Here is a 12,754-nt window from a genome sequence, read left to right on the forward strand (position 1 = left end):
AGAGAAGGCTCCGAAACTTGCTCTTGAGTGTAGAGAACCTAAAGTGAGTGGATTAAATGATGACGTCCAAGAGCCGAAAGACAAATAGCAAGGGGCGCCTTGAGAAGACAAACTAAAACAAAGAGAGTTAGTAAACCAGAGGGAAAGAAAAACTCAAGCTGAAAGAACTGAAGACAAATGTTCAAGCCGTGAGTGGTGCTATTGAAGGATTCTGTGAGCAAAATAAGGAACAATGCAGGAAGTGTCAAAAGAAGATGGAAGGAACACACAGGGTCACTGTGCCCAAAAGAAGTGGTCAACATCCAGTCATTTCAAAAGGTAGCATACAATCAAGAATCAATGGTGAGGAGCTGATGCCAGGGGCTTAGGCGGAGAGCAAATGTTTTGAGAATGATGAGGGCAATGAATGGACAAATGTGCTTTACACAATTGATGTATGTATGGATTATGATAAGAGTTGTATGAGCCCCTAATAAAATGAGTTAAAAAAAAGAATCAATGGTATTGAAGGAAGACATCCAAGCTGCAGGGAAGGTATTAATGAAGAACAAATCCCCAGGAATTTGTAGAATACCAACTGAAATGACTCAACAGTTGGCACATTACTAGAAGTCTATGCCAAGGAATGTGGAAGACAGCTACTTGGCCATTGGACTGGAAGAGATCTGGGTTTGTGCCATTCCGAATATGGCAATGGTCACACAATATCAGTAACATCACATACAAGTAAAATGTTGCTGAAGATAATTTAAGAAATGGCTGCAACAGTACAGCGTCATGGAGCTGCCAGAAATTCAGGTTGGATTCGCAAGAGGATGTGGAACTAGGGATATCATTGCTGCTGTCAGATGGAACTTGGCTGAAACTTGTGTTTTATCGGCATAGAAAGCCATTCGACTATGTGGATCACAACAAACTATGCATAACATTTTGAAGAAAGGGAATGCAAGAACACCTACCTTTGTTCATGTGGAACCTGTACATAGAAAAGGGGCCCTTGGTTTGAAATCAGAAAAGGTGTGTGTCAGGGTTGTATCCATTCACCATTCATATTGAATCTATATGCTGAGCGAAAAACTGGAGAAGCTAGACTAGGTGAAGAATAATGAGGTAATTAAATCGACCGGAGCCTCATTAACAGCCTGTGGTCTGCAGATGACATCCTTACTTGCTGAAACTGAAGAGGACTTTGGGCACTAGCTTACATAGATCAAAGACTACAACCTTCACTATGGATTGCAACTCAATGTCAAGAAAACCAGATAGAGAAATCATTATAAATGGAGAAATTCACTCATTGCCATCGAGTTGATGCCAACTCATAGTAACCCAATAGGACAGGGTACAACTGCCCCTGTGAGTTTCTGAGACTGTAACTTTTCCCCCTCTCTTTAAAAAAGTTTTATTATCACTTCATCCATAAGCCATACAATTAAATAATTCAATAATATCAAGAAGAGTTGTACAATTATCACCACTTTCAATTCTGGAACCTTTTCTTCTTCCTTGTACTCATTGTTATTCATGTAACACCCCCCCCCCCTCCAAATTGTGGCAAAAATACACAAAACAAAACATTCTCCAATTCCACAAGTTCTACATATATGATCCAGGGCCAATGATTCTACTCTTCGTCTTGTACAACCATTATTGATATCCTTTTCCAAATTATTCCACCACTATTAACATAAACTCAATGCCCCCTAAGCAACAACTTTCTCCTTCACTCGGGGTAACCCATTGGTCAAGTCTGGCTTCCTTTTTCTTAGTAGTTTTCTTGAGATAGTATTTACACATCACATGCATCCACGGTTACATCGCTTTTAAAAAGAGTTTTGTAAACACCATCGCAATCAGCGCTAGTGCTTCCTCCCTCTCCCTAATTCATTGTTTGCTCCTCAAATCCCCCCACCCTCCCCACCCCTCAACCCCCAGAGACTCATGGGAATAGAAAGCCCCATCTTTCTCTCAAGGCAGTAGTGGTTTCAAACAACTGACCTTAGCATTAACAGCTCAACATGTAACCCACACCCCCTCAGGGTTCCTTCAGGCATATGGGAGAAGCCAGGTACCACCCGCCGTCACAGAGTCAATGCTGATTCATTGTGACACCCTGTGGTTTCTGTTTGCGGACAGGTATAGGAAGCCCAGTCTCGCTCCCTAGGAGCTACTGTGTGGTTTCGAACCACTGGTCATGTGGATCGCAGCCCAACTCGTAACCACTACACCACCAGGGCTTCACAGGTACACTCGATGAAGGTTCCCTAAGGTTGTCAGGCCAAGTGAAAACGAGGTCCATGAGCCACCTAACTAACAAGTGCGTCCCACAATAATCTAAGATGCTTCTACAGTTCTGTGTTTCACAATAGCCACCGTGTGGCATGTAAAAGCAAAACAATGGAAACTGCCCTGCAGATGGTTCCATACGTGTAAATCAGGCCAGAGCCACAAGGAGGAAACCATGCTTTCAAAGAATGTTTAACGGTTGTGGTAAATCAGTGGTTCTCAACCTTCCTAATGACGTGACCCTTTCATATAGTTCCTCATGTTGTGGTGACCCCATAAAACTATTTTCGTTGCTACTTCATAACTGTCATTTTACTACTGTTATGAATTGTCATGTAAATATCTGATATGCACGATGTATTTTCACTGTTAAATATTGAACTTAATTAAAGCATAGTAATTAATCATAAAAACAATATGTAATTATATATTGTGAAATATTTCTTTCTAATGACAAATAAATGAAATTTTGTCTTGAAGCATGATGTAGCATGGGTAACAGTCTTCACGCTGGGTACTCATAGGTGGGCGTATCTCCATGTGGACTGACCCACCTGGAGACGGATAGAGGAACGGTTTCTTGGTTCCTAAGACTATCAGAAATATGCTTTCCGGTGGTCTTAGGCGACCCCTGTGAAAGGGTCCTTCGACTCCCAAAGGGGTCCTGACCCACAGGTTGAGAACCGCTGGTGGTAAATGATGCTATCATTTGAAATCCACTGCCCCTCCCTGCCCGCATACCCTCTGCCATGGGAACTCACAGTTCTCCCCACGAGAGAAGCTGCGTACTTCCCACCCTACATTTAGGCTTGGCCAGGTGATAGACATCTATGTGAGGCCAGCGGGCCTCCTGGGGTGTTGTGTTGTGGGCTTGCCTTTCTGTCCCTCCCAGGGTGGCTTCCAGAGAACAGGGGCTCCAGCTGGCCTCATGGAGTCAGGAGGACAGAAATTGATGGTGCTACCTTCAACCCAGCCTGTAGCTTGGCCCCCAGCCCTGCTTAGATCAGCCAGCCCTCAGGGTGCCTGCAACCACCTGAACAAGCACAAAGAGCCAATGGTTCAGGCCACTGAATTTTGTGAGTGTTGGTAAGGTAGCATGACAGATACACTCATGGGAAATGTCTATAATTCTATAATATTAAGTAAAAAAATACATGCACATCCACGTGAAAAAATTGGGAGATGAGCTACATGTCAACAGTGCTTGTATCTGAATCATTGTGTGTGTGTATTTGACTCGATTTCTCAAATGTTCCACAGTGAGCAGGCGTTAGTTCCACAGGCAGAAACACACAATAAATGGAAGGACTAGAGACGCTAAGGAGCTCGGAGGTGTCAGAGTGGGTTTCCCACTGGCAGTTGGAAAGCAAGAGGAGGCTTTCTGCTCCTTGGCTCGGAAAACCGCAGGGGCAGTTCGATTCTGCCCCGTAGGCTCACTGTAAGTCAGAAATGACTGGATGGTAGATTTTTTTTTGTTTGCTTGTTTTGTTTGGAAGCCGGGTTTCAAGCGCTCCCCTGGCTGTGCTGAACGGTGATAAGCTCGCCTGCGATCCCAAAGGTGGACAGTTCGAACGCTCCAGCAGCTCTGACGGAGAAAAGGTGAGACAACCTGTGCGGTAGAGATCACGCACACCCCTCTCCTAGAAAACGCTGCAGGGCGGCGTCGCTCTGTGCTACAGGGTCCCTGTGGGCTGGAACCGCCCTTATACAGACAAGCAGCATGTACTGGGGGCGCCGTTTAGCCCCCTGTGCGCAATGACACGGGGACAGCTGACCTGTGGCTCTCCGCTTGGCCGCCTGGCTCCTCTTCAGGTCCAGGCCGAGCACATCGCAGAGCGCGGTCAGCTCGATGAGGGCCAGCGGGCCGACCTTCTTCCTGTCCTGCAGGGACAAGTCGCCCATGCGTGTCACGCCGAGTCTGCCCGGGGGGATTCGAAACGTCTAGGGCGGGAACGAAAAACAGTGTCTCGAATTGGTGCAAACCTCAGCTCCTCTGCTTTTCACTTGACCGGCACCCCGAGCCTCTGCCTCCCCGTCTGTAACCCCAAAGGAAGGCACGTCCAGAGTGAATGCCTATAACGCGCTCTGCATTCTGCGGCTCCCCCGACACCCCAAACTCTCCTCTCCCCTCCCCTCCTCCACTCTCCAATAAATGGAAGCTTCTTTTAACACGGGCATTCCAACATCAGGGCTGGGAGAGAGCTGGCTCCCTGGGCCTCTTGTTGATGCTTGTACTCTTAGTTACTCTCTGTCACCCATCTGTCCCTACCCTCTGTCAGTCTGTTGGGTAGCCAGAACAGGGACCAGGTTGTCTCCTGGGCATGCTCCAAATTCAGGCTCTAAACCAGGAAGGGGCGGGACACCTAGGTGGGAGGGACACCTGGGTGGGCCCCAATCTAGGCCAGGTGGGCTTAATTCAGCCAGTGGGGTCAACCAGTACGGATGAGTACACACCAGATTAAGGAGCCCACCGCCCTCTTTCCCAGCTGCCCTCTGCCCAGTGCTGCGGTTTCTACACGTGGGTGTGAAGTGCCCTCAGGGTGCCCGTGTAAAACCTGAAACTCCTTCTCCATTATAAAAACTTACTTGGATCACAAACCAGGTTTCGGTTGTGAATTCTTTCTAGTGTGAAACCAAGGGCAAGGTATTTCAAACAGGAGAAACCTAACAAGTCCATCCGCAGCGCCCACGCTCCACCTCCAATCACAAATAAATGGTGCCTCCAGCGCCGTCTAGAGGCCATCATGGGCTCTGCAGGCAGCTCTCTCCAGCCTTGCGGCCAGGCGGCAGCAAAGGGGAGGGTCAGATTTGTCCAACTCAACCTGGGTTTGATCGCTAGAACGCTCAGAGCAAGGCCACAGTGTAAACGAGTGCTTGGCCTGTGGGTATGGAGACGTACTTCCCGAGTTCAAATCCCGAACACCCGTGAGTTCTGGAAAATGATACACCTTTATGCCTGTTGATTTTCACGTCTGTAAATGGGGTTTATGAAAGCATCTGTCTCCCAGCGTTGTTGGGGAGATTGGATTAGATAACGCATACAGACAACCGACCACATTGCAGTTACAATGACTTAAGGATGTGAACTGCTTGGTACAGTGCGTGGCCCAGGAGGAAAGTTCTATATGTGCGTATCTGTCGGCATCATTCACTGTTACCATTCGAATTCACAGGGAAATGGAGGAATCAAACCATCCAGGCTAGAAACAAAGTTCTGTTGGGTATTCATGGTCTCTGATGCTCTAAGAGCAAAAACTCAGTATTTAGACTGGGTTTTGTTTTTTTTTGGCGGTGGGGGGGGGGTGGTTTACCATGAGCATCTGAGCAAATCGTCAGGGAAGTAGACCTCGATGTGGAAGAATGGGGCATCAGGATGGGAGGAAGGCGCGTAAACAGCCTGCAATACACAGCTGACACAACTTTGCTTGCTGAGAGAAAGCAGGAGTTGAAGCACTTGCTGGTGAAGATCAAGGACTGCAGCCTTCACGCTGAGCCCGCAGCCAAAGGGCAATGGTTGAGGGCTTAACCGCTTTCAACATCAGCTGACCTGCACCTTGTGGTTGTTAGGTGTCGTCAATTCTGTTCCAACCCATCGGGACCCCGTGTACAACAGAATGAAACACCGCTGGGCCCTGCGCCGTCCTGACCATTGTCTTCCAGGCCATGCAGCCACTGTGTCCGTGCCTCTTCCTCCCTATTTTTTGCTGACCCTCTTCTGTTACCAAGCATGATGTCCTTCTCCAGGGACAACCAACTGGAGCAGGTGAGACAAAGTCTCACCATCCTCCCCTTTCAGGAGCATTCTGGCTGTCCTTCTTCCAAGTCAGATCTATTTGTCCCTTTGGCAGCCCGTGGTACTTCCAATGTTCTTCGCCAACACCACTGTTTAAATGCATCTGTGTTTCTTCCGTCTTCTGGAAAATTCCTTGTACCACAGACACCCCGCCTCCCACTAAAATGTTCCCCAGGGTTCTCAGGCCACCTGAAAGAGAGCTCCAGGAAGAACCCCTTCCCTTACAAACAGTGAGAAGATGAAACCTGAGGTGAGAAGATTAAACCGGAGGGGCACGTGGTGCTGACAGGGCAGGGGAGGAGGAACCAGAGAGAACAAGAGAATGTTCTTCATCTGCACCTGGCTGGTGACTGTACAGGTGTACTCCTCAAGCTGTGCACGGTAAACATCTGAGCACTATCACTTCTGCCTCAGTCTTAAGACTCCAAGTATAAATGACGATATCCTAAAATTTGAAGGAACTGGACTGGGATAAAATTTGAAAGAAAAAACATGTTAAGAATTTGGATCTCTCACACCAGAATATAAAATTAATTCAAACAGATCGAAACAACTAGGGGGAAACATCTATCTCTTGATAGATAGATAGATATCCATTTGCTAAATGTGGAAGGAATCTCTAAGCATAAAATCAGAGGACACCCTAACAGAAAGGCTGTAAGCTGGCGGCTCCCCTGATGTGTGGCGGTCACTTAGTGAATATTTGCAGTGTGTGCAGAGTGCATGGGCGGTTTACCATGGGCAGCATGGAGGGAGTGAGGAGGGCGGGGCAAGACTCTGCTGGTCCCTCAGGACCAGGCCCGGCTGCCAACCCTCTGGGCAACATCCTCACCGGCAGGGAGACTTTGCCTTGGGCACAGGTGCCCTCAGGGGGTGGCCTGCACCTCTGGGGCAGTGCTGCTGCCTGCTCTGAGTAGGCAGTGTCCATACTGAAGGTGTCCACCCTTCCGGCCTGCTCCTGGGGCCCCTCCAGCGTTGCTGCTGCTGCTGCTGCTGCTGCTGCTGGGAAATGGAACAGAGTGGCAGTTAGGACCAGCTGCCTCCCCATCTCGCCCACAGCAGTACCCAGGCCTGGGTCCTTGTTCAAGCCACCTGGACACCAATGAGAAAAGGTTTAAGATCAAGGATCTCAGTCGATAATCCAAGGAAGCAAATTCTTAGGCTCTAAGAAGCAGTTGCCCAATCTCAAACTCAACGCCCCACACCACTGGGATTAGAGACCAGACCCCATTGTCCTAGCAAGTGATTTTCCCCATGGAGACCCATGGCCCCAGGAAGCAATCATCGCCCAGGCACTCATCCAGCCTCAGATTCCCTGGCCTGATGGCAGACCCCTGTCTGAAGGCCAGCACTCCTTCCTGCTGCTCTCCTCCAGGAAACGTGAGGGGCCTGCAGCGCCAGGGAAATGGGTGACAGAGCGCCCAGCCCCTTCGTGCAGCCCGGAGTGGTCATGAGTGCCCCTGAAGAATGAAGGCCACGTACCTGGCGGATACTGACATAGCCTGGAACTGAGCAGGGTCCATTTCACTCCTGCGTCTCCATTCACTGAAGATCCCTCCTGGTAAATTACAGATGGTGCCTCATTAGTGCCTGGGAGACAGGCCCAGCCCGGCCCCATCTTCACAGAGAGATGAGGTCACCTGCCCAAACTCCTGTAACTGCTCAGTGGTGGCCTGGGAGGCTTTCTACTCCCATAAAGTCGTGGAAATTTGCAGGGGCAGCTCTACCCCGTCCTACTGAGTCGCTATGAGTCCGAATGGACTCTACGGCAGAGCATTTTTGAGTCCTACCCTGAAGGCTGTCGGCAGTCCGGACCCATCAAGTGGTGTGCTGTGAAAGAAAGACCTGGTAATCCAATTCCACAAAGATTCAAAACCAAACCAAACCAAAAACAAACCTCACTACCATCGGGTTGAGTCTGACTCATGCTGGCCCTTTAGGACAGAGTAGAAACTACCTCTGTGCTTTTCTAAGGCTGTAACCCTATACAGGAGTAGAAAGCCTCATCTTTCTCCCATGGAGCTGGCTGGTGGCTTTGAACTGCCAACCTTGTGGTTAGTAACCCAATGCATAACCACTATGCCACCAGGGCTCTCTTCTATAAAGGTGACAGCCAGGAAATCTCTATGGGCATCCATGAGTCAATAGAGGTTTGGAGAGGACATTTCATGTGCGAGTTTGCACGTCCTGCAAATATATCCATGGAGCTGGTACAGCAGGCAGCAGGGGGCAGAGTTAAGCTCACGTTTGAACCATCACAAAACTCCTTGAGGGAAGGAGCCACTGGGCCTGCGGACATCTGGGTTCCTGGCATGACATATTCCACAAAGACAATGCTCTACATCTTGCTTTGGCGAGTGGCCACCTAAGAACCAACTGTTGGTCTCTTTCCCCACAAGGAAGAGTGACAAAGATAAAACCTCAGGTGACCACTCGTCTCGAGAGGTAAGGACTCTGGGAACCACAGCCTCCACTCCCCGGAAACCAGTAACTGGACCGTAGGTTCTAGTCCTTCTTTGGCCCACAACCGTCCTTTTCAGAAAAAAAGAGTACTCAGCGCCCTCCTGACAATGAAAGATGTTTGCCCTAGTCTAGCCCACAATCCAGGTGAAAAATGTAGGTGTTTGCTTCTGCAGCCCCGTGGGTCATTCCAGCGCCCTCCAGAGGCGGTCTTGGCCACTTTGAGAAACACTGAACTAGGTGCCCGGCTGCCACTGGGGCCATGTTATTCTGATCGGGGTCACAACAGAGGTCCTGACCAGGGCGGGAGGAAATGTAGAACACAATTCAGTCAAAAGAAAGACCAACCTCACTGGTCTGGGGGACCCCTGAGACTGGGGCCCTTAAACACCCTTCAAGCCTGGAACGGGACCTACCCTTGGGCTCACCTTGCTGTCACACAATCGACATCTCTAGAAATGGCATAACAGCCCCTGCGTGGAACAGTCAGCCAGCAGGCCCGCATCTGCCCCCAAACGCAGCGCCGAAGGCAGCATGGGGCAGGGAAGGGGTAGGAGTGGAAGTGGGGGGAGAGGTGCTGCATTGACTGTAGGTGGAATTGCAGCTCACATCATGAACCAGAAACGGGTGCGCCTTGCGGGTGGAAAGCCGCTGTGCTCTGTGAATTTCCACCCAAACCACAGTTTCCCAAGCTATGCAGTAGCCATTCTGCAACCCAACACAGGGGCGCCACGTGGCAGAATCGACTCCATGGCACGGAGTCTGTTCTCTTCACTGAATGTTACATAGAGAGAACGGAAGCTTCCAGACCCACCGGGACACACAGCGGCATAAGACGATGTATGCAGGCAGACGAGGGCCCCAGATAACACGGGAGCCTCCAGGCATGCACGGAAACACACGGGTGCATGCACACACATTCCACACGCACATGCACACGCACATGCTCACGCACATGCACCCTACTGCCCCGGCACGTATGATGGCATCACAAAGACCCCAGGCAGGCAGGCTCTGCCGTGGCCCTCGTGCCACTTACCCCTGAATCGCAGCCACCAAAGATGTCCCTGACATCCCTGATAGGTGCCTTGTGGCGTCTTCGGGCTGAGCGGGCATAGATGTCCAGCCGGCGGCACACAGCAGTCACCTGCGTCTGTGTGAGGGTGGACAAGAGCTCCCGGTGGTCACCATTCGTGCCCAGGCCGCCAAGGAGGCCCCACAGGCCCGTGTCCTGCAGCCACTGGGATTCGGCTTCGCCCTCTGCCAAGAGAGGGACGACACCAGATGAGCACACTCAGAGCCAGCTCAGTCACACGTCAGCCGAAGTCCCGTCTAGACACCACGCTCATCTGGACACAGGGCACACCTGTAGTCGACCACGAGACCCCTTAATACCCCAACACCGACCAGACTCTCCAAGGGGGAAATAGCTAGCTAATGAACAAGGCCTCTGAGATTTGGGGGTGTTGCTGGGGGTTGGGCAGTAATTGGCTGCAGCCCCTTGTGAGCACAGAGCAGGCCGGACAAGATGCCTCTAGATTGTGATTCTAGAATGTGGGTCACGTGGGCCCAGCTGGGCACGGGTGACCCGGGAAGCCCGAGTGGTTGGTGACCCACTTTATGGCGGGGCAGACCCTCAGCTGTGCTCCAGACAGATGCTGCTGCCGCCCTTCCCCCAAAGCTGTAACCGGAATCTGGGGTGTGCTGGCTGTGCTGGGGCCTGGGTCCCACCTGCGCCTGCAGGGCCCCTACTCCAGGTACTCAGAGTGGTGCCTGGGACTCAGCACTTGGGGCACCCTCCCCAGATGAATCTAATGTACTGGGGGCTTCAGGCCACACGGGCATGCCGGCTTCCTGGCTCTGGCTTGAGAGCGTCAGACACACTGGAGATTGGAGTGGGGGTGGTGGAGGTGAGGGAGCAAGAAAGCCTCATCATGCCCAGTGCTGGCCAAGTTAGACAACCAGGTCCTCACAGCTTAAAAACCCGGTGTCATGGCAGCCTGTGTCGTGCTTGTCAAGCAAGCGCGAAAGCTTCCTCAGCACCCCCCCTGTGCTTGGCAACCAGCAGCAAAGCCACCAGGCAGCCACCAGGCTCCGCACCCCTGTGTGCCCGCTGGAGGAGGTGCCCATTCAATGCTGGTGCTGGGATTGTCACTGCCCCCTGCTAACCCCGGGTCGGGAGCCCCCCGGCGGCACGCTTGGTTAAGCCCTGGGCTTCTAGCCACAAAGGGTGGTGGTTCGAACCCACCCAGATGTGCCTTGGGAGAAAGGCCTGGTGATCTGCTGTCATGCAAACCCTAGGCACACAGCCCTCCGCAGTCCAGCTAGGGTCACCACGAGCTGGCAGGCACGGTGGGGCAACTCCAGAGCGGGAGTGAGGGGTCGCCCTCTCGGGGAAGTATCGCTGCTTTCCATCCCTACCGTTGGGCTAGTCACTGTGAGGCAGCAAGAGGTGATGGAGCACCTGGCTGTCGACGACTCACAGAAAGACGGGGGACACTGGAGACTCCTGAGCAGAGGACTCAGAATCCCGCATGCAGGCAGGGACAGAGACTCTGCGTTGTGTCCACTGCTGTGTGTCCGAGTCTGGCAGAACTGAGGCCGGCCCTCAGTACTTGCTGAGGGAATTAATGAAAGGAAAGCATTCACCTGTCATCTTGACTCCTGCTGGCGTGCAGGCTGTAGGGCGTGAAGGGGCTACTGCAATGCAACTGTCCAGGTCGTTGGAGCCCCTACCTGTTCTGTTCATGGGAGCATCCACTCACCCCACCCCCACCCCCCACCGCCAGCCCACAGCTCCCAGCCAGGACCCTCACCCTCAGGGAGCCGGCCTTCGGCCCCGCCGGCCTCCTCCAGCTGCTCAGCCTGCTGTTGGAGCCGCTCCACCTCTGTCCAGAAGCTGTCCAGGGACAAGCTCTCTGCCAAGGACAGCCGGGAGCGGGGACAGTGGGCAGAGGGTGGCTGCTGCTGGGGGGTCTTCTGGGGAAGCAGATGCATTTGGTCCGAGGCAGGGCCAGAGCTGTAACAAGGATTGGGGTGGGGGGTTAGGCAGAGTCTGATCAGGGTGGGGGCTGCCTAAGGCTCAGTGTTGCTCAGTCATGAGATTCCTGAGCCTGTTTCTCAAGGGTGAGGACAAGCCCCTCGTATCAGGAGAATGGTCTGCAGTGGCCTCTGCATCTCTCACCCAGGCCACCACATCAAAAGCTTGGAGGGAGACAATTTTCTGATGACAGAGGCTGTGTATTGAGTCAGTTTCTCTCTATCCAGCTCCATTCTTTCTGATCAGAGAGCCTCCTTGCCCTTTCTGGGCACCCAGAGAAGCCGCTGCTGTGTTCATCCGTTCATGTCACGGGGTGCTTGCTCATCCCCATTTCTCTATCAGGGCCCGTACTACCTGAGGCATGCACACAGGCCACCAGCCCTGCAGGTCCCGGGAGACAGTGCCACCTCTGAAGCTGAGCTCCCCTGGCCTCCTGTCTGGGTGGGGAGAGCAGTCACACACAGGGCCTGTGCGCCACTCACCCGGTGCCTCGGCTTGCCATCAGGAAAGTGACGGGTTAGGTGTTCCCTGTGCAGCCTCCCTTGTAAACAAGGCTGTAGGGGCAGGGAGAAGGCCACACGGCTCTGTTTCTTGACACATTCTTGGGCAAGGAGGACAATCTTTCATGCCCGTGAGGAGCCTTAGTGATGCCATGACTTAGCTGTCCTCTTGCTAACTGGGAGCTTGAGCGTTCAAACCCACCAGCGATTTCGAGGGAGAAATTACCTGGTGATCTACTACCATAAAGTTTTCAACCTACACGATTAAAGCAGAAATGTAGCCACACATACACACACACAATAACTCAGTGACATGAATATAAAGAAGCTCGCTCAAGGCCATAAACCTTGCCAAGGATGGAGCTAGAAATCCCCTTATAGTAGAGAGTGAACTTGTATCTCAACTTAGACTCACTGCCATCAAGTGGATGCTGACTCACAGAGACCCTTTAAGACAAGCTAGAACTGTCTCTGTTGGTTTCTGAGACTATAACTCTTCATGGGAGTAGAACACCCTTCTTTCTCCCACAGAGCACCTGGTGGCTTTGAACTGCTGACCTTGCAGTTAGCCCCCCAACTCATAGCTCTTCACAATCAGGACTCCTTGAAATTGTATAGAGCACATGCCAGTACAGCTTCTGATCCACCTTCCCAGACTGGAACCAGCCATGGCTA

At 51.8% G+C, this 12,754-nt stretch overlaps 1 protein-coding gene across 1 annotated transcript in view; it reads right to left on the reverse strand.

Moving 5' to 3' along the window:
- The window catches only part of ARHGAP40 (Rho GTPase activating protein 40), a 43,033-nt gene that overhangs the window by 12,080 nt on the left and 18,199 nt on the right, over positions 1 to 12,754 (reverse strand). Inside the window, exons 3-7 of the mRNA XM_075527931.1 lie at positions 11,356 to 11,558; positions 9,579 to 9,799; positions 7,562 to 7,637; positions 6,912 to 7,060; positions 4,062 to 4,227 (exon numbers count right to left, since the gene is read on the reverse strand). Coding sequence (XP_075384046.1) covers positions 4,062 to 4,227; positions 6,912 to 7,060; positions 7,562 to 7,637; positions 9,579 to 9,799; positions 11,356 to 11,558 — 815 coding nt within the window. The remainder of the gene's footprint in view (positions 1 to 4,061; positions 4,228 to 6,911; positions 7,061 to 7,561; positions 7,638 to 9,578; positions 9,800 to 11,355; positions 11,559 to 12,754) is intronic.

The sequence above is a fragment of the Tenrec ecaudatus genome, chromosome 12 (assembly GCF_050624435.1).
Source record: "Tenrec ecaudatus isolate mTenEca1 chromosome 12, mTenEca1.hap1, whole genome shotgun sequence".
Taxonomy (NCBI): Eukaryota; Metazoa; Chordata; class Mammalia; order Afrosoricida; family Tenrecidae; genus Tenrec; species Tenrec ecaudatus.